Genomic DNA, 24,967 nt, shown 5'->3' with positions numbered 1-24,967 from the left:
GAACAGGTATTCACAGGGTTCGTACAGGTCATGGAAATCCTGGAAAGTCATGGAAAACTGAAATTTTCATTGAAAGTCATGGAAATTTATTTCAAGTCATGGAAAAATTTCCTGGACAAAGAGAAAGGAACAGTAGCGGAAGGAGCATTAGAAATCTTGAGTGATTTAACAGTATAGCACATAAAAGCTATTAAAAGTAAAAAATTCAACGATCCAAAAATCAAATCTGAATTTTGAAATCTCATTTCATCCACTTCTGTTGCAGCCGCTTGCTATTTTTTGTGATGTGATTTTACTGCCTGGACATCACTTATTCTGAATTTTCTGTTACAGTAAAACCTCGTTAAGTGGTCACTCAAGGGACCAAAAATTTTTGACCACTTATGCGGAGTGACTACTTATGTGGAGTGGGAAATTATGGGGAAGTCTTACAAATATTCATGAATAGCAGTAGAATTCTCTGAGTAAAACAATAGCTTATGTAATCAATGTACATATATTAGTGGAAATATTAAAAAGGGGAAAAAATACTAATGATAGGTACTTTGTTTCATTTTCTCTTACTTATACATTACTAAATACTAACAACTTATTTTAATGTAGTTACAGTACATTAATACAATCCTTCAATGTTGACTCATGAAGTTGTTGCTTACGGAAAAGAATGATCTCTTCTAACATACATCAAGTTTTAAATTCTGTGTTTGTAGTTCCTTGAACGGATGTTAAATACTGACTAACTTTCTCCAGGTACTAGATTTTGTAGGTCTTGCTGAAAGGAGTTTGATTCATACTCTTGGCACTCGGCAGTCACAGCAAGAAGTATGCTTTGAACGACCAGAACGGAGGATCAAGATTTCAAGGAAAAATGACTATCAAACAGCCTTTCAACTAAGTCTGACATTATTTTCTAAGATCTGATAAGGAAAAGGAATTTTAGAAAACAATTTTTGAGTGACTATTTAACTGGGTAAAATTAAATTTGGTGACCAGTAAAGGAGGATCATTTTAGATTACTGTGAAATGAGACCTTGTCGGGACCAAAGAAAAACGACCACTTAAACGGAGTGACCACTTAACCAGTCGACTAATTGAGGTTTCACTGTATTTTCAACACTTCTTATGTTTCATATTCTGTAGTAGCAAAATGTCACGTTCTTAGTTTTGCCAGGCCCACTCAAAAAAAATGCAAATCAATTGCATGTGAGTTCGATTCCATCACTCCTTAAATTTATCAGAGTTTATCTTAATTTGTTGAATGTTTTAGAAAATAAAGATCTTAAGTCAGGCAATAGAATACAGAAAAAGCGGAATTCTAATGCTCTAAAACAGTAGTGCCCAATATACTGCACGCAAAACTAATCCATGCGACCCACTGCGACATTCAATGTCCGGAATTAAACGTGTTCTGGAATTTCTGAACCTATTAATTTATATGCATTTGAAAATATGCAAATTTGTAAACAAAACAAATATACTTTTGAATCAGAAGATTGATTCATTACTGAATGTTTTTTTTTCAAAAAAAGATCTGGTTTAGAAACATAAAGAACTAAACTATGTGGCTTTACTTCAAAGAACCAAAATACTGTCAAGTTACATGGATGATTAAAGGCACTGTTGACACTAAAAGGTAACTTTTGAAGCAAATTTATTGAAACTTAGTGATGACTCATTCAACCTTTGTTCTATTCAATATCAATCTGCCTGTTTAAAAAAAAAAAAAAAATCAGACTTTTAAGCATCATCATATTTGCTTCACTGCAATTTAACTTTACTTAAATTTATATGATGAACACAAATAAGAATAGTTTAGTTTTTTTAAGTGTGCGCTTATATTTTTTCCGAGTGTGCTTATATTTTATTACGAGTAAGTGCTTCAATGAGGCTGTGGCATTCATACAGACGTTTTGCTAATGCTCATTTCCAAATATTACCAAGTTGGAGATTAAATAGTGCTATTTCTTCGTGTAAAGAGGTCATGAAAATTTTCATTGAAGTCATGAAAAAGTCATGGAATTTTTTTTATCCAAATAGAGTATGAACCCTGTATTCAGTGGTAAATAGTAATTGTGGGATTGAGCTACTACATATAGATAATGTTTATTTATTCTTATTAATCTAATTCATGTTTATCCCATGAATCGAAGAACTTTTTGCAATGCATAAATAATGACATATTTCAGTGTTACATAATATTCTAATAATCGGAAAGGTTATTAGAATATTCTCTGATAGCCAAGCTGTGTTAAAAGCTCTCAATCGAGACTGCTTTTCTATCAAGACTGTTTGGGAGTGCCATAATACATTGGTAAGACCAGCTTGCAGCAATAAGGTTTTGTTAGGCATAAATGCCTGTTAATAACAACAGTAAATAATCCTATCTCATCACCTCACAACACCAATAGTAAAAGAATGTTTTTCCTTACTTATAATGTATTACCAATCATTCTGCATGACTGGGGTTAAAGATTTTTATCAGCACTCATTCACATTGGTCGAGTCGACCGAATGTTTGTTTCACTTTCGTTCACCTTTGGCGGGAACTCCGTTGCGGATGACGTCATGGATGCTTCTAGAAGGAATCTGATGGCACGTGTGCTTAACGATAGCAGTGATGTGTCCGTTCACGTGACTCTGATATGCTAATGACCCGGGGGATATTTAAACTGCTCGCGGCTTTAGTTCGCTCTCTCTTTGATCATCTCTGGTCGTTGTAGGCAGTTGCTCGATCGGTATGCGAACTTGCTTGTTTGTGCCGTTCGCCCTTTATTAGAAATGATGAACTGGAATTAGCTTATTTCTCAATGGGTTTACTTCATCGAAGTTTTTAGTCAATTGTCATGCAGTTTGCATTGCAGTGTTAGTTATCTCAGGCAAAAGTAGCATGTGGAGAGATTATGTTGTTAGTATTTATTTTTATCATTTACAGCGTGTTTTAACTATTTACTTTATTGTTTAAATAAACTTCATGAAAGTTAGAAATAGTTTGTCAAGTCTTATTTCCGAACTCACTCTGCTAGTATCAAAGAAACATTGGGGAGTTTTTATTAGATTAGAAATTCTCCCCAACAGGTTTCCCTATACCAGGTTCCTGGTCACCGTGACATTGTGGGCAATGTATTGGCTGATCAATTAGGTAAGCAACGTTCCAATATACTGTTTGTTGGACCCGAGCCTGCCCTTTGTCTGCTCTACAATGCAGTAAGCGTTAAAGAACCTACTTGTGGGTGAATCGTATGGTAGGTGGCTTTAGTGTGACTCTCAAACACAAGCCGCCAAAGTTCTCAACCAGCAGCCTTCCTGGTTTAGATCCAGGGAACTGCTTAATTTGAGTAGGAAAGAGATAAAAAATCTGTTGGGTTACTAACTGGACACTGCTCTCTTAATAGGCATCTTAATTTGATGGGTGTTACTGACGATCTTTCCTGTGGAGGATGGCAGATGATTAAAGCTCAATTCATGTACTGTGTGAATGTGACTAATACTCTGTGCAGAGATTTGAGCACTTAGGGTACCACTATGTAGATCCCTGGGAACTATCTAAACATGGGCGGATTTATGGGGGGGCGGAGGGGGGCAATGCCCCCCCAGTTTTGGGAGGACTTTATGTAGTTACAACACATCTTCCAAAAATTTAAAAAAAAAATAATTATTTTTTTGTTTTTGAACAGTTCAGAAGAGCATGGGTGGATTTATGGGGGGGGGGGGCAAAGGGGACAATGCCCCCAGTTTTGGGAAGAATTTATATAGTAACAACTTATCTTCCAAAATCTTATAACAAAAGAAGATGATGATTTTTTCTTTTTTGAATGTTCAATGAAAATGAAGAGAATAGCGAATGTCCTTTTCTGAAGGGAGAAAAGAAAAAGAAAAAAAAATGAACATTAAATACAAATAGTACAGCTGTCACTGGGGTACTGAAAATTGGTCTAAATTCACTATTTTGGACTGAAAACCATTTGGTCAAGTATATGAATGAAAATATAGGCTAAACGAGCTATGCATTCAGCTGCAACACTTATAATAATTGACTTTTGGGACCCTCCCTTCCCCCTCCCCAATTTGCTCTAACAGAACGATCTACTCGTTACGATTTGTTTTCTCTCTTTTCAGAATGTTTATTTTCAATTTGCGTGATTTCAAAAACTAGATGTTTTGGGTTGTTACAGACGAAAGATTTTGAAGAACCTTCTGGATTCATACGTTCAAATGAAATTGGCTGATTTGAAATGTATGCTATTGGAAAAGAAGTACACAGCTAAAAGGTTTTTGTACAGCAAAATACTATCAAATGTAACAGTTAACACCATACTCAATGAATGTATGTAACAATGAAACAAAAAACTGGAAAAATTGTCCAACCATTGAACAAACAGAACGTAAAATAACTAAATCAAAACTAAATTTCTGGTTTTCCAGAATCATACATTGTAAGGAAGACATCTGAATAAAAGAAAAAGTGAGGGAGATATATTTCCGGCACGAAAGTTTTGCACAATTCATGTAAGATCGCATTATTCGCTGATGAAATGTTTTTATAACTGTGTTTTCTTTATTTTTTAAAGGAAAAAATTTGTATATATGAAGTTAATAGTTAGAAATGTACTTCATGCGCTTGGAAAATTTTCGGCTTGTCTTTTTTTTTTTTTTTTTGAGAAAGAAAAGTAAATACTATCGCAGACTGAATAAATTTCAGTTATCTAAACGTTCTGATTAATTGAATCTTTTTACTTAGAGGGAAAGTACCATTTTCCTTACTTTCTAAATACTGTTTAAAAATAATGGTAAGTCATAATCATCTAAGTCTAAATGAGACAGTTATTGTCATCATTGAAATCTGAGTAATTCAGTCATCAAAAGTTTTGGAAAAGTTTGCTGAAATTTGATAAAAACCGATAAAAACTTTACACAGATTTGTAAAACCATAAAAATTCTTTAACTGTAAAAACTGACGAATATTCGTTCAAATTATAAAAAATCTACAGGTAAGAGTGAATTACGTGCAGGGCCGGATTTGCCTATAAGATAAACAAGCTATAGCTTAGGGTCCCTGCTTTGAAGTGGGCCCCTAACTCCCAAAAAATTGTGATTCGTTCCTTAAAAAAATGGAAAGTGCTTGAGAAACTAATTTCATTTTCAAGTACTTAAAAACTTTGAATATTTGGAAACGTGTGGCTACAAACCTTAAATTTTAAAATTTCTAACAAATTGTAGGGGGAGGAATGCCAAAATGTGTCAAATTCAGCTACTTGCTACATCCTGCATCAAAAACGTAAAAATCATGGTTCTCGCGTTTGTAACATATTACTTGAAATACATTTTTGTGACTCACATGCTTCATATCTTGCTATTTATTTAATCCCGAATGCAGAATTTTGGAAATTCTTTTGTATTGATTGCTTTTATCTTCCTTTTACTGCATATTGTTAATCTGTTTAGCCCGGGGAAAAAATGATACACCACCCCTATTTCTTTTCGTTTTTTGCACTACTTATAATTTAAAAAAAAGTTGTAATGAGAAATTAAAGTTTTTTTTTCTCTTAAACATAAAAAAGCCGTTTCTTACAAAGTTTGAAGAGGATTTTCGCCCCTTCTTCTTTGTCACATTTTCCATAAATCAAATTTTGGAGAGGGAGAGAATTGAAGAGACCATGTTCACAACACACACAAACTACAGTCGGACCTCCATATATCAAAGTAGCAAATTGCCGAAAAAAAATTCGATATACAGAAATTTCGATGTATGGAAACGATCTTATTTTATCATAAAAGTATCCTAAAACATTAAAATTAAAGCTAATTTTCGTCAATGAAACCCACCATTTTATAATTTATAGGAGTATCGGATTAAATTAAAGTTAATGATTAAAAAATTAACAGAAATTACATTTTTACGCCAACCATTCATCTTCATATTCTTCGGCAATTCAACTTGATCGCAACATTAGGGGATTTTCGTTTTAACAATGTGATCGAGAGAAAAGTAAAAAATCAATCTACTTAACTTGAATGTTTTTTACTGAAGATAAGAAGACTAGAAATGATAATCAACAAACAAAACTGATAATTTGAAACTGATTTTACAGTGTTACTGGTTACAGCTAAGATTTGAAATAAACTTGAGGGAATTTAAGAACTTCAGAACGGAACAACAACTAACTACACAGCCCTCAAACCCAGGTTTTTTATGAGTTCCGTAGCAACCTTTAGTAAACGTAATTTTCTCATCTAACCTTCATTTTTCATGAGACAAACAGTTTAAAGTGAAAAAAAAATCTACGAATATCTCGAAAATATTTCGATATATAGAGATTTTTTGATATATAGAAACAATTTTTCTATGTAATGAACATGGAAATTTGCTGGGATTTCGATATATAGAAAATTTTGATATGTGGAAGTTTGATATATGGGAGTTCGACTGTAATTTATTTTTCTACTCACAATATACATGATGGGCAGCCAAGTTGCCCTTTTTCCCGAATAGCGGTCAAAATATATGCCATAAAGTTATCCCGCTATTCGGTCAGGAGGTTTTTTGCAGTCATGCCTTCATGACTGTCTATAGCCATATAACCCAAGCGCTCTCATGCAGCTGCGCAGTAGGCAATCGCGGAAAGCCCCATTACGCAATTATGGCGATCCCAAGTTATTATAATCTTGGGATCCCTGTCAAGTGTTAAGCAATGTAACAGCGTGGAGCATATAATTTCTTACAAAGTTTGAGTAATACTGTTCAACTGTATATAATCTACTCCTCAATTTCAGAGACTGGAAAGTGCAAATTATTGATAGGTTCTAAAATCCCTGAAAATAATTGGTGCAGTATAGCCTACCAGGGCTCTTGAACCAAAAACCCAATCTAACCAACCAAACCTTGAAAATAATTAGACAAATCTTTGAAACTCCTAAAGCAAAGTGTGCTTCAATTTTATTTCTTATCAAGTGTATAAATTAAGAATTGTTCAAATGGGTAGTATGTTACTCTCTTGATACCTATTCTCTAAATCTGTGCACCATTTCTTTTCAAGTATTAACTTGCATCACAAAGCACTATTAAAGCGTAAAACTTTTTAAAAAAAAATGCCTATTATTTTCAATTAACCTTTATAAGATTTCAAGATGCAGAATTTTATATCTATTTTATATAATTTCCTCCTGGGGAGTAACCCCCGGACCCCCAAAATTGGAGATATTCTATATCCCACTTAAAAGGGAGCCCTGCGTCACTCTCTCAATACCAGCCCCCTCTCTTTTCAGGTCAATTCAAAAAGGACACCATGATTACACACTGTAATGAAAACGACACATAAAAAAGTAAAGAATGGCCTTATACATCACAGAAAACGGAGAAAAACATGGGAGAGGGGTGGGGAGGGCAATTAAAAATGTTGCTCAAAAAAAAAAAAAAAAATCCTGCCCCCCCAGGAATTCAGTCCTAAATCCGCCTATGTATCTAAACCGGGGGTTCCAACCTTTTCCCCCTTGCGAACCCCTTCCAAACTGTGAAAGAAGTCGGCGAACCCCTTGGGTACTCAATAATAAGTATCAAGCAAAAAAAAACATGCGCACAGACACATAGAAAATGAAATTAGGGAGATTTTTTTTAGTTTGATCCTGCTCCATAGTTTATAACAAGAACAAAAACATACTTGCAAAATATAGAATTACAAATATTCCTACAAATTGATCACTAAAAAATGATGTAAAACCAATTCACCAAAAAATAAACACAGTGATTATTCTGTGTTGAGCTTCAATCCACTTTGAAAAAAATTTGAAAATGGGATTTTTTGGAACAATTAAACTCAAAGTTTGACTAAAATTTTTTTGTTACAAGGATACATTTATCTTGATAATCACTAAATCAGAAGTCAATTAAGGAATGATCTTTAAAATTCCTTTCAGAGAACTGTCTGAGATTAACTAAATAAACTTTTTTTCTTAGAGTAAAATGAGAAAGATCTCTAGGTTTAAGTCTCCTTGAAAAGGACTACGAGCCTAGGTATTTCATAAAGATATATTGCCTACATTAATCGTTTGATTGCTGAAGAATTTTCTTGTAATTATACTATTAGTGCAGAGTAAAATGTGTATGTTGAAAAATAATAGAAGCTTCTATTTTCAATCTACACATTTACTCTCATTTTTACACAAAACATAATTTTTAACAAAACGTGTTTTTAAGCTCACTTACTACAAGAGATATTTTCCACTCAAATTTCAAAAATTCCTTATTTGCATTTACTGCAGTTAAGTTTCATGGTTAAATTCTATTGATTTTTTTTGTACTGCATATGAACCTGGTACTGAATATTTCATACTTCCTGCGTTATTTTTGGGTTGCTAGCCATTCTTTCCCTTTTTTGACAAGAATGCTTGATGTAGCATGTAGTCTATGTAGTGTGAAAATTATAGCAACAAGCAACAGCGTAACCTCACTTCTATGCATTTTTAACTCGACACAAGAGAAGAGCTATAGCTCTTTGTTCGACTCAAATGGTAAAGAAATTAAAGGTCAAAATATTTTAGACGCTCACATATTCTCCATTTAATATTTTCATCAAGTTTAATCAATCTTTCCCTGATCAAAAGCTTCTGAGGAAACAAACGCTTTCATCTGAGGACATTGTATTCTTAAGTAAAGCTTTTTCAGCATGACTTCAGGGCTATCATTCTCAATGGAAGCGCTAAAACCGGCGCTTAGCAATGACAGACTAAATTATTTAAATGTAAAATATGTCAGGAATTATGCAAATATTTGCATACTAAGAGTATCGAATGTGTGCGAGGCAAATGAATAAAAAAGGAGCAAACTTTGCTTGAAACCGCTTGAACATGAAACTTCATCCGAAACAGGCATGTTAAATCTCCGCCATTACAATATTTTTTTATATTAACCCCCTGAAAACCTCTGGCAAACCACTGGGGGTTCACGAACCACCGGTTGGGAACCGCTGGTCTAAACTAACGGTTAGGCAACTGCTGAAATTTGTTTCTGTTATTGGGTTCTACTAGTGGGTCTAAGGGGGGATAGTACCAATGGTCTCAGTTCCTGCTCTTGTTTCAAGTGCTCCTTTTTTCACTTCATAATTCATACTTAATAGTACATAAATTCAGAAAGATATTCCAAATAGTTCATTGAACTCTGCTTAATATTTAAATAACTACCAATAATTTGTTTTATATTGTGAGTTCCTTTCTTTTATGACGTGAATTCTTTTTCAGGGTGTGAGGACTGTGGTATGTTTTATGATAAAGAATGTTCACAACATAGGATTCAGCTTATTTTTGATAAACCAGTTCTTAGTCGTGCTTGGGCGAGCTTGCCAGCTACTTATCTGTATGTTAATAAGATTGGAATAGATGAAGAAGGTGATCCTGGTAAGCTTTTCTAATGCTAAGAGTGAAGGTTAGAAAAATAAAAATATTAATCAAAACATTTAATAATTGCTAATTTAGATGCATGTTGTATGTAACTAGATTTTGCCGTGTTTTTTTAAATGAAAAACAATAAGTTGTGTCTTTTCTTCTGCACATATGCAGTCAGATTTTTTACATATGCATGATGTAGTAGTTTTTTTTTTTTTTAACATTAACTTGTTAAAATTGGTGCCTAGCTTTTTCATTCTGACACCTTAAAATATTATTAAACTATCACATTATTATACCTATTTTTAAATTTCAATCTGTGATGTTTTTAGTCCTGAATTTTTATATATAATGATTCTGGAACTTAATTTCTAATTTGATGTTTCTAACGCTAATTAATTACTAGCTGCTTGCCCGGCGTTGCACAGGCTACATCAAAAATGAAAGAGATGCCAAGTGAATGTTTTCACAATACTCTGACATCAATTTCTAAATCAATTTCTTACACGTTAAGGATTCAGGATTCGTACGCCCTTTAAAAACCTTGAAAAGTGCTTGAAAAAAAAAGTTCATTTTCAAGTGCTTGAAAAAGTTTCTTAGTGCTTAAATTCTCTCAAAAATCAACGAATTGCGCTTAGAAGTTTTAAAAAAGTATTTCACCAATGCAATTTTCTATCATGTGTTCAGTACACAACAAAAATTGCTTCCATGTTTGGGATTTCAATCCTTTTGCATCTTGTAAATATTTTGATGTTTTTTACAACCGAAAGGTATTTTGACATATGGTACCTTAGATTAGTTTATTTTTTGCTTAATTTCATTAATTAACAAATAAATTAATTTGGAAACCATGACAACATTGAACTTACTCGGGTTTCGCGGAAAATTGCTCTTGTGTTTGAAATTTCAATCTTTTTGCATCCAGTAAATATTTAAATATTTTGGCTAATCAAATGTTAGTTTCGCATATGCTACCTTAGATTAGTATATTTTTTGTTTAATTTTAATAAAAAACAAATAAATTTATTTCATGAGAAACATGCCACGTCGAACGAACTCAGACTTTGCGAAAAATTGCTTCTCGTGTTTGAAATTTCAATCTTTTTGCATCTTGCAAATATTTAAATATATTCACTAATCGGATGTTATTTTCATATTTGCTACCGTAGATTAGCATATTTTATGTTTAATTTCAGTAAAATATAAGTTTATTTTATGGGAAACATGACAACATTAAACTTAATTCGCGAAAATTTGCTTCCCTTGTTTGAGATTTCAATCCTTTTGCATCTTGTAAATATTTTGATGTTTTTGGCAATAAGTAGTTATTTTGACACTGCTACATCAGATTAGCTTATTTTATTTTTTATTTTAATAACTAAAGAGTTAAAGAATTTATTACCTTGGTCTTGTTTAATTATTTGCTTATTTATTTTTGCAATTTTGAATGATTATCTTTACCTAATTTTTGGTCATAACAGATTTAAAAAAAAAAAAAAAATTAAATTTCAGCAGTTGAGCACCTAACAAATTAACTTAATGTTTGTATTTTAAATATAAAGTTGATTTATATAATTTTATTTATAAGTACATCATTTTTTTATGTCTGCTAAAATAAATAAGGTGTATAACAGGGGTGGTTGTGTTATGATTATTCACTTGAAATCCAGTAGTGTTCGTTTTTATGCATTTACCTCCCTATATCTCCAATTTTCCCCTTTTCCTCAAATGTTCAAAATTACTACTTTATTAAGGTTGTGGGTACTTGGAGCTTACTGAAAGAGGCTTTAATCAGCAAAGGGGTAGATTGCTTAAGGAGGATCATTCATCTTCGTTTGGATCTAATAAATTGACCACTACCAGCTTAGCAGTGCCTGTTGCTGGCAACAGGCACTGGGCATGGTATTTCTATGCAGAATATTTTGACTTAATAAACTATTTTATGAATTGTATGCATAGCGAAAGTAATTGTTGTACATATGTATATTCAAGTAATAGGGGTCTTAGTTTTAAAAATTATTCACCCCCCCTCGCCCCATTTTGCTCTTTGAAACTTTCAGGTAATTTTTTATGAACTCACAAATCACAATTACACCTGAATATTATTGCCTTTCTAAATTTAAATTCTAATTTCAACAATAACCCATTTTTTCCCAAAATAAAACTACTTTTGTCGTAATATATGTCAACTTCTTGTGAATATTTTCAATTTCGAAATATGGCTCTATAAATGAACTTGCACATTTGTCTATTGCAAGGTAATCAATGAAAGCTGAATAGGCTCAAATTTGCATTCAGAGTATTTATCACTGCTTAAGCTGCTTTTGTATATTTTGAGGTGTAGAGACTGGACTCTGGACTTTCATAAACTTTTCTTATTTCCTAATTTTTAAATTTACTCGAGGACAGTTGAAATGCCTTATTTTCTGAACAGCTAATAAATACATACGAATAATTGATTTGCATATTTATAAATGATTTGCAAACCTAAATATTTTTAGAACTTAATAGTGCAATAACTTTCTGGGTAGTGTTTTTGTCCAAACCGCCCTTATATTGTAATAAACCACTGTATAGATATTGGAAATAAATGTTGAAACCAGGGGGGGGGGGGGAGTGACTTCAAAAACTCCTCTCTGGCAATGCCATTGAACTTGGGTATTTTAGTTTCTTCGCATAAAAGTTAAAAGCACTTATGAAAGGTTTTTTTTTAAGTATTAATTTGCTGATTCTAGAAAATATACAAACCTCTGACTGCTGCAACCTTTGAAAAACCTCAAAATTAAACCTCTTGGTATCTTCTCTTTATGACCAAACTTTTCAAATATTTTCAGAAAAACTTTCAACGCAGTAGATCTTTCATCAAAGCGTCTCTCGTTGTAGAAAAAGCAATTTTGTTTTCCTATACTTTTTTGTATTATTGCCTTATTTCTATGTGTTTGTAGTAAATGAAATCTGCATACAATATTTTTACTACAAATTTATGATATTGCCTTGAAAACAAAAATTTTTACCTTGAAAAGTGCTTGAATTTTTTTCTGCCTAAAGGGTATGAACCCTGGGATTAAATAAATGCGTGTAATACAGGGTTTGCAAATCACCAGTAAAACATATTTTTAGCAAATATCTCATTAAGGTTAGTAATAGTCAATGATACAAATTATAGTATTTTCAATTTGCACAATTGATGAAAATATATGCATTATCAACTAAAATCTGTGCTCAGGTTAAACTAAATTACTTCTGATAGATTATATCTGTGGCAACGGCCTAAACTCAGATCTACGTTACGTGAAGACCTTGGCGCGTCCGCGGCACAGCTGACTTATGGGTCAACTCTACGGTTACCTGGACAGTTGTATGAAGAAAAAACTTTATCTAATATTAAGATAAATAAATACCTTTGTACTGAATAGTAAAGTCAGAACAAACAACGTAAGTAGAAGCACAAATTTGTAAATAACAGCATAATTTGCTGTTATTTACAAATTTGTGCTTCTACTTACGTTGTTTGTTCTGACTTTAAATAGTATGCCTGACTACGTTGCACGTCTTCAAAGACTGATTAGCTCGCTAAGTCCATCTACCCCTATTCGGCATGGTCAACAACGGATTTATATCCCTAAAGATCTGCAAAACTGTACACATGTTTTTGTGCGCTTAGATGCTGTAAAAAAATCATTGCAGCCGCCATACGAAGGGCCTTATGAGGTTCTAAAGAGAATGGACAAGAACATTTTGATTTCGGTGAACGACAAGGAAAAGATCGTTCACATCGATCGCTTAAAACCAGCATTTTTAATTGCTGGAGATTCCAATCCAAGGACTCCTGGAGTTACAACTTGGTTTGGCCGCAAAGTACGTTTTCGTCTCCCTATGGTCTTGTGAGACTGGTGAGGGAGTCTGTGGCAAACGGATATTATGATATTATTATCGGCCCCCTTCCGGTGCAAATCACTCTTCAAACATACTATCACTTTCACAACATCAAAAATATCAATTGCAAATGTAACTAACATTTCAAAAACACAATACATAAATATCACCAGTATTAAATAAAAAAAAAAAATTGAAATTTGAAGAAAATCTAATAAGCAAAAAGTTTAGCATAACTAAAGTTCAATAAGTTCACTTTGAAATAAAGTCAAAAAGTTCAAAGTCAATGAATCTCAAAGCACATTCAAACAAACACTTTATCACAAAATTTCTTCAACTCCAATCTAGTAGGTGGCTTCGTAAACAAATCTGCAACATTTTCTTTCCCAGAAACAAATTTCAAACAAAAAATTTCATCATTTACTAAATTGCGAATGAAATGGTATCTAACGTCTATATGTTTCGTTCGCGCATTTTCTACACTTGATTTCGTGAAATCAATTGCCGATTTGTTGTCGCAAAATAAAGTACAATCTCCAAGACAGAAGTTCAAATCTTTATCCGCTAGTACATTTTTCAGCCACACAGACTCTTTCGCTGCGTCAGCTAGTGCGATATATTCGGATTCCATCGAGGACAAACTCACACATTTTTGCTTTGTTGTTTTCCACACGATAGGAACTTCGTCGATAAAAATTATCATTCCTCCCAATGAAGCTCTGTCGTCCCTACTTGCATCGTAGTGGGCATCTGAAAAACTTTTCATTTCGATGTTTCGCACTTTGGACAAGTTCAGCTTATATTCTTTGGTAGACCTAACGTAACCTAGAAGCTTAAGTAGTATTTCCCAGTGTTGGATTCCGGGATTTTCCTGCTCTTGCGATAAAACATTTACCGCGTAGGTTATGTCGGGGCGAGTGCGGTTTGCTAAAAATGCTAAACTACCGAGCAAACTTCGATAGGCAATTCTTTCCATTTCTTCTATTTCACACTTCGAACTTGGGCAATCTAATTTTGAAATAACAGTTCCTTTTACTATGGGTAAAGAAGTTATCGGGATTTTATATTCTTTAAATTTTTCACAAATTTCTTCTATGTAACTTTGTTGATGCAAATACAAATTTTTATGATCTTGACAAAATTTGATCCCTAACAATTTTCTCGTTTCTCCGAGGACTTTCAGATCAAAAATTTTTCGCAGACTTTTTATGACTTCATCTATATACTGGTTTTCCTTTCCGAATATTACGATATCATCTACGTAGAGTAATAGGATGGTATTTCGTCCTTTAAAAACGCAATTACACCATTCTACTTTAATGAAATTAATATTTTTTAATGCTTTCTCGATTTCTATATACCAGTTTCTTCCGCTTTGATGTAGTCCAAAGATTGACTTTTTCAGAAGACAAACTTTATTTTTATCTTTACAAAAACCTACGGGTTGGTGCATATATATACTTTCCTTTAATTCGGCATATAAATAAGCGTTTTTTATGTCTACTTGACAATTTTTCCAACTACAGTAGACTCTCGATTATCCGCGAGCGGTTTATCCGCGGGGCGGATTATCCGCGAAACAATCAACAATCATAAACATGTATTTTCGCAGTAAAAAGCGAATACCTGTGGCTGTTTTTTTTTTTTTTTTGAAAAATTGTAAATTTATACTCGGTTGTTTTTGCTTGATTGATTGATTTAATTTAATTTTATTATTATTATTATTATTATTGTGCGTTCTTCATCGTACATACACTTGTTTGTTATTGATGTTAAGTCTGGTTGTGCAAAAATACAAAACATTTGTACTGTACTCTATATGTATTTTCACTGTTTGCAGAAAGTGTTATGCATCAATACAGTTAAGAATTTGAGATAGGACAATTTTTACCTGATTTGTCCCCCATTTTAGTCTTTTTGCGGTTATCCGCGATTTTTATTATCCGCGGCACTTGTGCCACCCAATTCCGCGGATAATCGGGAGTTTACTGTATAAAAACAAACCAAAATACAAAAAAATAGTCTAATAATTGAAAAATTGACTACTGGGCAAAAAATAGCGTCAAAATCTTCTCTCCTTTGTTGACAACCTAAAATTACCAACCTCGATTTGAATCTTGAAATTTGATTATTTACATCCCTTTTTACGCTGTACACCCATCTATTTCCTAGTATAGTTTTGTTCGGCGGTCTCTCAACTAACTCAAAAACTTTTCTTTCTTTCATCGTATTTAACTCGTCGTTCATGGATTCGATCCAATCTTGAGCATTTTCTGATTCTATAGCGTCCTTGAAACTTGTCGGAATTTTCACCTCAACAATGTTCGCTTCATTTTTTTCAGTTTCGCATTCCGTATCATTTGCAAATTTAATCTTTCCTGAAAAAACATTCTTTCTGCTAAAATCAAACAGCTGTTTTTCGAATTTTAAATTTTTACTTTTGCAATATTTTTCTATATCATTACATGATCTAAATCTTTGTTTCGTTCCCTCTAAGAAATAATAAATGTCATTTCGCGTTCCGTCTGGTCTCGGCACTGCATTTCTAACCCAATTCAATTCTGACGCGTTTTTCGCAAATTCAGATCCGTTTTCTTCTTCAGAAACTTTCTCAGTTGAATCTTCACTAGATGTTCCACCTTCATCGCGATTTTGCGCGCTTTCTTCCTCATCTAACTTGTAATGGAATTCCGAGTATTGAGTTCGTTTTTTAGGTTTTTCTATTGGGTCCAGGACTTCTTCCAGTGCATTCTTATTTTCATTAAACTTAACATTACAAGTTTCAATTACTTTTTGCTCGTTACTTAACCAAATTCTATATCCTCTGGTATTTATCGCATATCCGATCATTATTCCCTTAATTGCACGCATTTCGAATTTATTTCTCCATTGTTTTGGAACATTAACGAAAGCTTTACTTCCGAAAGCTTTTAGGAATACTACCGAGGGTTTTCTGCCGAAAAACATTTCAAAAGGAGTTTTGGTTGTTTTATGACAAATTCGATTCCAAGTGGAAGTGAAACAATATAATGCTTCCGCCCACCATTCATTGTTCATTTTCGCATCTTTTAGCATTGCTTTTATCCCGTCTAAAGCTGTCTTGTTGAAACGTTCGCAAATCCCGTTTTCCTCTGGCGTATAAGCATTTGTTCTTTGGGCTTGAATACCGTAAGAACTTAAATACCGTTCAAACTCTTCATTGCAAAATTCGCCCCCGTCGTCTGTACGAATGCTAACAAGTTTCTTTCCGGTTATTCTTTCCATTTTCTTATGATAGTGGATGAATTTGCTTAAAACTTCATCTTTTCGTTTTAAAGTGTAAACAGTCACGAAACGACTAAAATCATCAATTATCGAAAGAAAATATCTACTCCCACTTTTTGATGGTGTTGGTAGAGGACCACAAACGTCCATAAAAACTAACTGTAGTGCAGAATTTGAGGTCTTAGGATTTGATTTAAAAGAAATCCTAGTTGACTTAGCTAGAATACAAACTTCACATTTTTCGTCTGTTTTTTTTTTTTTTGGAAGACCATTCACGCTTTGATTTTTACTAGTATCTCGGATGTAATCATTATTTATATGACAAAATCTCCTATGCCAAAGGTTAGAGAGTTGATTTTGTTTAACAGTTCCAGCATTTACGTTAAATCCGACTTCCGTTTGTTTATTTTCTACAATTTGCGTTTGTTTAACAGTACCCGGCATTTACTTTGAATCCGCTTTCTACTTGTTTATTTTCTGCAGTATCGTACGCAAACGGTTCTACATAGTATAAACCCTCTTCTCTCCGTGCATAAAATAGCTTTCGCGAATTATTAAAGAACACGCAAATTTTTCCTTTACTTCCAACAAAATGTGCACCGGAGATTAAATTTCTTCTCATGTTTGGGTTGTATAAAACGTTAGTTAACTCTATCCAATTAACTTTTCCGTTCATTTTTACAGCAAATCTCACAGTTCCTCTTCCCAAAACTCTACTATTAGCATTTCCCACTGCCAAAGCCATATTTACATCGGAAATTTCTTCGAAATTTTTCATTAAGTTCTTGTTATTACAAAAATGCGTTGTTGCCGCACAATCAAAAATCCAGTGAAACTGATTTCTATTACAATCTTTACCAGCTCCTGATTCAGAGGTCGAAATATAACTCTCAACTAACATCGAATATTTATCATTGAAGTTCGAAAAGTTATTACGATTTACGTTACTTTTACATTGCGTGATCAAATGTCCGTATTAATGACATCTATGACACGGTCCTATTAACTTTCTATCCTTCGTATTTTTAACAAATTTAGCATTTCCTTTGTTTTCTACTACTTTTCCTGTCTTCTTGCTTCTATTAGTAATATTGAAAGCACTCACCTCAGGTTTTTCATTGTCAGCTCTTACCTGTTTCAGTCTACTTTCTTCTTTCACCAGCTCCTCAGCAATCTTGTTGATGTCAAAATCTTCATCACTCCAACGGTAAATTAGTTGGATTATACCGGTATATTCCGGCGGTAGATGCCTAATAACTTGGAAACCTTGAAAAAGCGAATCTAAACTATGACCCGCGTCATACAATTTCTTCACAGCTAATTTAACTCTAGCTATAAAAAGACCCATTTCTTCGTTATCTTTATAACGGATGTTAAAGAATTCATCCAAAAGTTGTATTACTCTCGCTCGCGTTTTTGGTTCAAACTGAGCTTGTAGAATCTCCTATGCTTTCTTGCCATCTGCAGCAGGGTTGGCCGGATTGGACCCAATTGGGTTGGACCCAATGGGTTTTTTTGAAAAAACCCATTTAAAAAAACCCATTATTTAGCCCACTTTTGGGTTTTTTTAAATTTTCTGAGAAGTTTTTAAAAAAAATAATTAATTTAAATACTTTTACAATTTAAACTTATTTTTTATTTCTTCTTCACCATAGACAATGAATATAAAAAATGAATTTTGAACTTTAATAGTATTTCTTAACTCTTAAGGGCTTTAAAAAATACTTCAAAGATTTTAAATAAATATATTTAACTTTTTTCCTTCAACTGGTCAAAAATGAACTCAAATTATCTTGATTAAGTCCTGTCACGTCAGATTTTCTCAATATTTGCAGATTGTACAAAGGATACTACTTTAGCTAAAAGGCTCTCATGTGAATTATTTTCTGCAAACCAACACGTCACAAAACTCGAATAAACAAGGTATATTTTTTAGAAATTAACAGGTTTTACAAATGGTTGGACAGAAAACAGAATAGGATGTACAGTATTTTCATTATCTTACGAAAAAGTTTAATATTTCTTACTCCGTACACAGAAATAGAAAAACATGTAACATAAAATTCAAAGAAACGTCTTGATTAAGCTGGAATTCAGTAAAAAGGGATTTAAACTACTTGAGGTTCTACAGTAGTTTTGCATAACAAAATAAAATACAATAAAGTAAATACAAAAAAAAAAAAAAAATGTAGAAATTAAAAACAAACAAACAATAGATTTTATCACTCAAGAAGTAACTTTGCCTTAACTGTTGGTAATCATGGAAAGTAAAAAAATCTGAAACTTCACCATTCTTGAATTTTGTCGTCTTTTATACTTTTCTTCAGAAAACGCTGAATTTTCTAGCTTTTTTTATCAAGACAATTTTTGTGCTTTGTCCATATACTTATGCTACAGTATGCTACAAGCACCTTCATTTTCCCTAAGAAAAGACAAAAAAACCCACATTTCTTTTTAAAAAACCCAGCTTTAGTTGGGTTTTTTTGGGTTTTATTTAAAAAAAACCCAAAAAAACCCTGGGTCCATGGGCTTTTTTAAAAAAACCCGGGTTTTTGCCAACCCTGATCTGCAGTGTCCTGAATAAGTGGTCTGAACTCAGGCTTTATAGCATAATAAAGTGTGGTGTAAGCGCGATCCTGCAACAGGAGAAATTCGCTACGCTCACTACTAGTTGTCTTTTCATCTAAAGCGACTACTTTCCCTTCAATAAATTTCCAACATCCTTTATCGAGAAGTATTACCTTAACATCTATTTTCCATCTATCCCAGTTCTTTTTGCTGAGCAGTTCAAAACCTTCGGGGAGCAAAGCCATGGCTGTAAAGCAATGTTCAAAATTTCTAACTTAAACTTGAAAATCTTCAGACTTTAAAAAGCTCATAAGATTTTTCAATCCTTACGGCCCCCGAAGCCGATATATCTCTCAAAATGAAATATTGCAACATGGGCACGGCCCATAACCTGTTGACATAAAAAAATTCCTTTCCTGAACTTTCCCAACGTTCTAAACCCATGTAGCAGTTGTTTTTGAAAGGAAAACTAATGTTTAAAAACTCGTCGTTTATTTGAACACTTAATCATAACTATTTACAGGAAAATAAAATAACAAAAAGAATCTCTTAAAAACAAAAACGATCTCCATCTATCAACTTGATAGTCACCCTCACTCACTCATTCCAAACACCACATCATTCCATCTCAATGCATGTGTCTTATGCACGTCGACTCGGCACATGCCGATTGCCAATTGGCGATGACGTCAATCGCGTCAGCCCGCACCCAACCGACGTGCAAGAACGAATTTGCATGGGAATCAATAATGTTTTCAATAGCCAACAACTTATGGGTCAACTCTACGGTTACCTGGACAGTTGTATGAAGAAAAAACTTTATCTAATATGCCTGACTACGTTGCACGTCTTCAAAGACTGATTAGCTCGCTAAGTCCATCTACCCCTATTCGGCATGGTCAACAACGGATTTATATCCCTAAAGATCTGCAAACCCTAAAGATCTGCAAAACTGTACACATGTTTTTGTGCGCTTAGATGCTGTAAAAAAATCATTGCAGCCGCCATACGAAGGGCCTTATGAGGTCCTAAAGAGAATGGACAAGAACTTTTTGATTTCGGTGAATGACAAGGAAAAGATCGTTCACATCGATCGCTTAAAACCAGCATTTTTAATTGCTGGAGATTCCAATCCAAGGACTCCTGGAGTTACAACTTGGTTTGGCCGCAAAGTACGTTTTCGTCTCCCAATGGTCTTGTGAGACTGGTGAGGGAGTCTGTGGCAACGGCCTAAACTCAGAGAAACAGCTCGTGCAAATCTGGCAAAGTTTATTTAAAAGTCTCCAGCTGAGTTGGCTAGCTCGCGGTATATGGATTGATGTGTTGTGTAAATGTTAGATTATTCCGAGATGGAACTGATTAATTTATATTTATTTCTTTTAATGGTAATGTGTTTTGTTGCAATTTACAATAAATGTTCGCTTTTAACAACTGGATTACCCGTCTCTACATATCCAAAATATTTATGCACAATAACAATCAGCTTTTTACATGAAACAACATATATTGCTTGTTTGATTGCGTGAAATTGAAGCATCAAGACTTATTAAACACTAATAGATCTGTTTCTTTAATATCAATTATTTCTAATTAAGCTTCCCATTAAGATTTAGTTAAAATCATTAAAATCAAATTTTCTTACTTCTGGAACTTCTGTTTCATTTAAACAAATCTAAACAATCTTAGTGTAACGTGTTCTTTTTACTAAAAAAATGTATTTCAAAAGTTTTTTAAAAAATGAGAGAAAAAGAGCGAGGGAAAACTCACCCATTCTGGAGAAATGCAAAATGTAAAAGGGATTAGTCGCACATCCTGAATTGATCAAAATATGAAGCTGGGTAAACTTTCACTACAATAAATAAACATAACTTTTCATATACTGAAAAGAGTTAAGAATGTTGGCTATAAAAATATAAAAGAGGCAGACAATAAAAAAAAGGTTATGTTCGAGCAACAGGTTAACTCGGTTGGTTGTTTTGGTGACGTCAGCCCTACTGAAACACAGTTTCCCTTTTAAACTCCTATATATTTTTTTCCACTTGCTATGAGCCCTGCTCAGGATAGTTTTCGTCCCTCTATAGGGGGTGGGGCAACCCTGCATTGGGGGTTCTTTGATGCTCTGGAATTCACACAGGGTAGTTTTCAACCTACTATGGGACAAAAAAAAAACCATGGGGATTTCCTTATAAAAATCCGGTTTTTGTAGGATATTTTCCAAAATTTGTACAAATGTCCTTTGATGCTCAAGAATTCCCCTGTTTTTGTCCCGCTATGGAGAGGAAAACCCCTGTGTGTTTGTGTGTGTAGGGGGGGGGGGTGTCGTATAAGAGACCTGTTTCTGTCAGATCCATTCCAAATTTGGTACATTTGTTCTTTGATGCTTGGGAATTCCCATAGGGTAGTTTTCGCTCCGCTATGTGGCTCAAACCCCATTGGAGTTTTTCCTTACAAAAATCCCAATTTTTGTCAGATCTTTTCCAGATTCAGCCCAGATGTCCTTTGATGCTCGGAAATCCAAATAGGACAGTTTCCAATAGGATAGTATTCATATGGGGTACTACCCTATGTGAACTCCTGAGCATTAAAGGACCTATGTGCCAGGTTAAAAAAAAGTTCGACAAAAGCCTTGATTTTGTTCGCAAATTCTTTTCTGAATTTCCCAACATTTAATGTCCATGTAACAATCTTGAAAGAAAACTAAGTATAAAATGTCATGGTTTATTTGAACACTAAACAATACTAAAACGAGCATAACTATTAAGAAATAACTAAAAGGCATAACCAAAGACAATTAATGAAAAAAAACAAGCTTACATATCAACATCAATCATCTCGCTCAAAGCTCACCAACTACCAACTCAATCATTCCTCCGAACGCACATATCTTATACACGCCGACTCGGCACGTGCCAATCCCTGATTAGCGATGACTTTTATCGCTTTTTCAGCCCACTCCCAGCTGGCATGCACAGAACGAATTTGCATCAGAATTTACTAAAACATTTTTTCAAAATAGCCAACAGATTTTTGTAAGAAAAACTCCCCTAATGGGGGGGGGGGGGGTTGCCCCCTTTAGCGGGAAGAATATTTCAAACTGCTTGAACTACATCGTGATGTAAGGTTGGCTTTGCATCAAGATGTAGAAGTTCCTACATCGCGCAGCCCTCCCATTCAAAAAAGTTTAATTATAAGCCATCAAATAACCAAGAGAAACATTAGGTTCCCTGTAACTACAAAACACGTATCTGCATTTTTTTGGCAATTTGTACTTGTATGAGGATGTTCAATCTTCTTTCACCTGATGAAAATGTTTCCTTAATTTGTTTTTTGTATTTTTAGTTTATGGTGTATTTGCCAAGAAAAGCATTCCCAAGAGGACTCAATTTGGTCCGGTTGAGGGTATTTTAGTTAAGCGTGAAGATCCACCCAGTGATAACTTCATATTACTGGTACCATAATTTTACTCCTTTTCAATTATGAAATTCATTGTATTTAATGGTGTTGATTTTAATATTCACTCTGGCACACATAGAACATTTATTTCTTACATTATAATATTTTTTAAAAATATGTATTTTTATTTTACCATACATACATTCATTCAACTGATGAGATTATATAAGTTATTTTCCACTTCATGTATCTTCTGCTTAGCTTGCAAAATTACAGTATAACTTCAATTTAATGATACCCGATTTAACGATTTGATCAATTCAATGATACATTTCACTGATCTGGATTTGATTGCATTGAATGTCTATGCTCCTCGATTTAACTATCTCCTTGATTTAATGATAACCTTTTTCCAGGCCCTTAATAATCGTTAAATCAGGGTCATACTGACTTTTTAATTACATCAGTCAGATTTGATAGAATGGAAAGTTAACTGATATAAAATTTCAACCTGAAACATATGAAAAAATAAAAATTGTGATGCTTAAGTGATATTGTTATTGCAATTGTGGAAAATAATAATGAATCTTAAAATTTATTTTTAAATTTAATTTCTTGAGAAAAATATTGCTTCATATTTGCATCTTTAATTTGTCGGAAATTTTTACGTGAAATGTATATGAAAGTATAAAACCAGATAAAGTTTTTTGCATCCGTCATTCCCTCACATCTGTTTTTATAGAAAAAATAAAGCATGAAAACTGAATAATCATGAGTTACAATATTTTGAAAAAGTTACTCAATACTTATAAAAAAAAATAAATAAAAAACTTTCTTTAGTTAATTGTGCCGTTAGTTGGCGCCTCAATGTCACCCTGTATATATTTGGAAATGTAAAGATATGAAATGCCCTTACTGGGCAAGAAATTGAAAAGAAAAAAATATTTTTAAAGGCAAGCCTACAAAATAATTACAAGTTTTGCTTTCAAATTTGTAATATTTTTGAATTTAAGGCTTAATTGAGGAACCTTAATAAACATTCTTATATTTGCTGTCCTATTCTTGTATAATTTTTGACAGTTTCATTTTTTGTTTAAGGTTGAGCATGATAATGCAGTTGCTTTGTATTTGGATACGTCGGATGAATCTATGAGTAATTGGATGCGTTTTGTGAGGCCTGCCGATACACACAAGGAACAAAATCTTGTTCTAGTCCAACAAGGTCAATCACTGTTCTTCAATACTACACGTTCTATCAACCCCAAAACAGAACTTAGAGTTTGGTATTCTCCTGCTTATGCTCAGAAGTGGGGTCTTCCTGTTTTAGAGCCCAACGAAGAGGAAAAGAAAGGTTTTATTTCTTTATTTGCTCATTGATATTGTAATTTTTGTTTGCATTGTAAACATGTTTTTAATTCTTTGCTTTTAATTGATGTTGTCAAAAATATTTTTGTAATGAAGTAAAACTTTTGTAAATTATGTTGAGAACAAAATGAAGAAGCCCGAAGAATTCACTTATTGTGACAACAATAAATTCCTGACATAGCAATAATGTCCTGTGTAAAACCTCATGTGCACAAGCACACTACGTTTTTCAATCTTCAAAAAATTCAGTTGTCACTTTAAACAAATAATTTAAAAAAAAAGCCTTTTGCATTGAGACTATTAGTACAACATTTGGTGGTTGCATTTATATAACTCCCTATAAACTATTTATGTAACATGTTATAAATGTTTCAGTTTTAACACTGAAGAACGAAAAATAGTATCATAATAATTCAGCTACCAACTACTCATCATAAAAACAGATATATCTCAGTACGGCAACAAATGCATCAGATTTGTCTTGAAGCTTGCAGATTAACTGTTAACTTGAAAAGATACCTTAAAATCACTTTTTAAAAAATGACTGGAATTAAACTGCAAAACCCGTTTCTTCAACTTTATGTGAAATTCTTTTTCTCATGGCAATCTTATGTTTACCTTATGAATTCATAAGTGTCAATCTCATAGATCAAAGGTTCTCAAAGTCCAGGCCACCTTTCATCCCCATCTAAAATTGTACCAGCTTTGCAGCATCAACCTTGAAAATTGCAGAATTTTAGAGAAATTAATAATTAAAGATTAATTTTTTCTCGAAATTTCAGCTCTGAGTTCCATTTTGTCTTGTTTGTTTTGTTAATAATAATTTTCAATCACATTTTAAAATTACATTGCTGCAATTTTTCACTCAATAATTAATGACTTCCAGGGGAAAAAATCTGGATTCTTTTATGAAATAGCACTTAAAATGAGCTACTGAATTATTTAAATTTATCACTTACAAAGGTTGTGTAAAATTACAATAAAAGATTGCTAATTATGTTTCGTTGTTGTATATAGCCAGCTTCTATAACGTAAAACTTGAACTGACAAATCTTTAAAAAAAAATAGAAAGTATATAGAAGTTATTTTAAAAAATAGAATTTTTAAAATTACTTTCAAAAGAATT

The 24,967-nt window shown here is 33.2% G+C and overlaps 1 protein-coding gene across 5 annotated transcripts in view; it reads left to right on the top strand.

Moving 5' to 3' along the window:
• Window positions 1-24,967, top strand: part of LOC129229679 (PR domain zinc finger protein 10-like) — a 138,155-nt gene that overhangs the window by 47,136 nt on the left and 66,052 nt on the right. For all 5 annotated transcript variants that reach the window (XM_054864067.1, XM_054864061.1, XM_054864041.1 and 2 more), the window contains exons 10-12: window positions 9,232-9,387; window positions 22,423-22,532; window positions 23,575-23,827. In XM_054864067.1, coding sequence (XP_054720042.1) covers window positions 9,232-9,387; window positions 22,423-22,532; window positions 23,575-23,827 — 519 coding nt within the window. The remainder of the gene's footprint in view (window positions 1-9,231; window positions 9,388-22,422; window positions 22,533-23,574; window positions 23,828-24,967) is intronic.

This window comes from Uloborus diversus, chromosome 1, assembly GCF_026930045.1.
Source record: "Uloborus diversus isolate 005 chromosome 1, Udiv.v.3.1, whole genome shotgun sequence".
NCBI classification, from domain to species: Eukaryota; Metazoa; Arthropoda; class Arachnida; order Araneae; family Uloboridae; genus Uloborus; species Uloborus diversus.
Note: the sequence above shows the minus strand (reverse complement) of the source record. Positions and strands in the feature narration are given on the sequence as shown.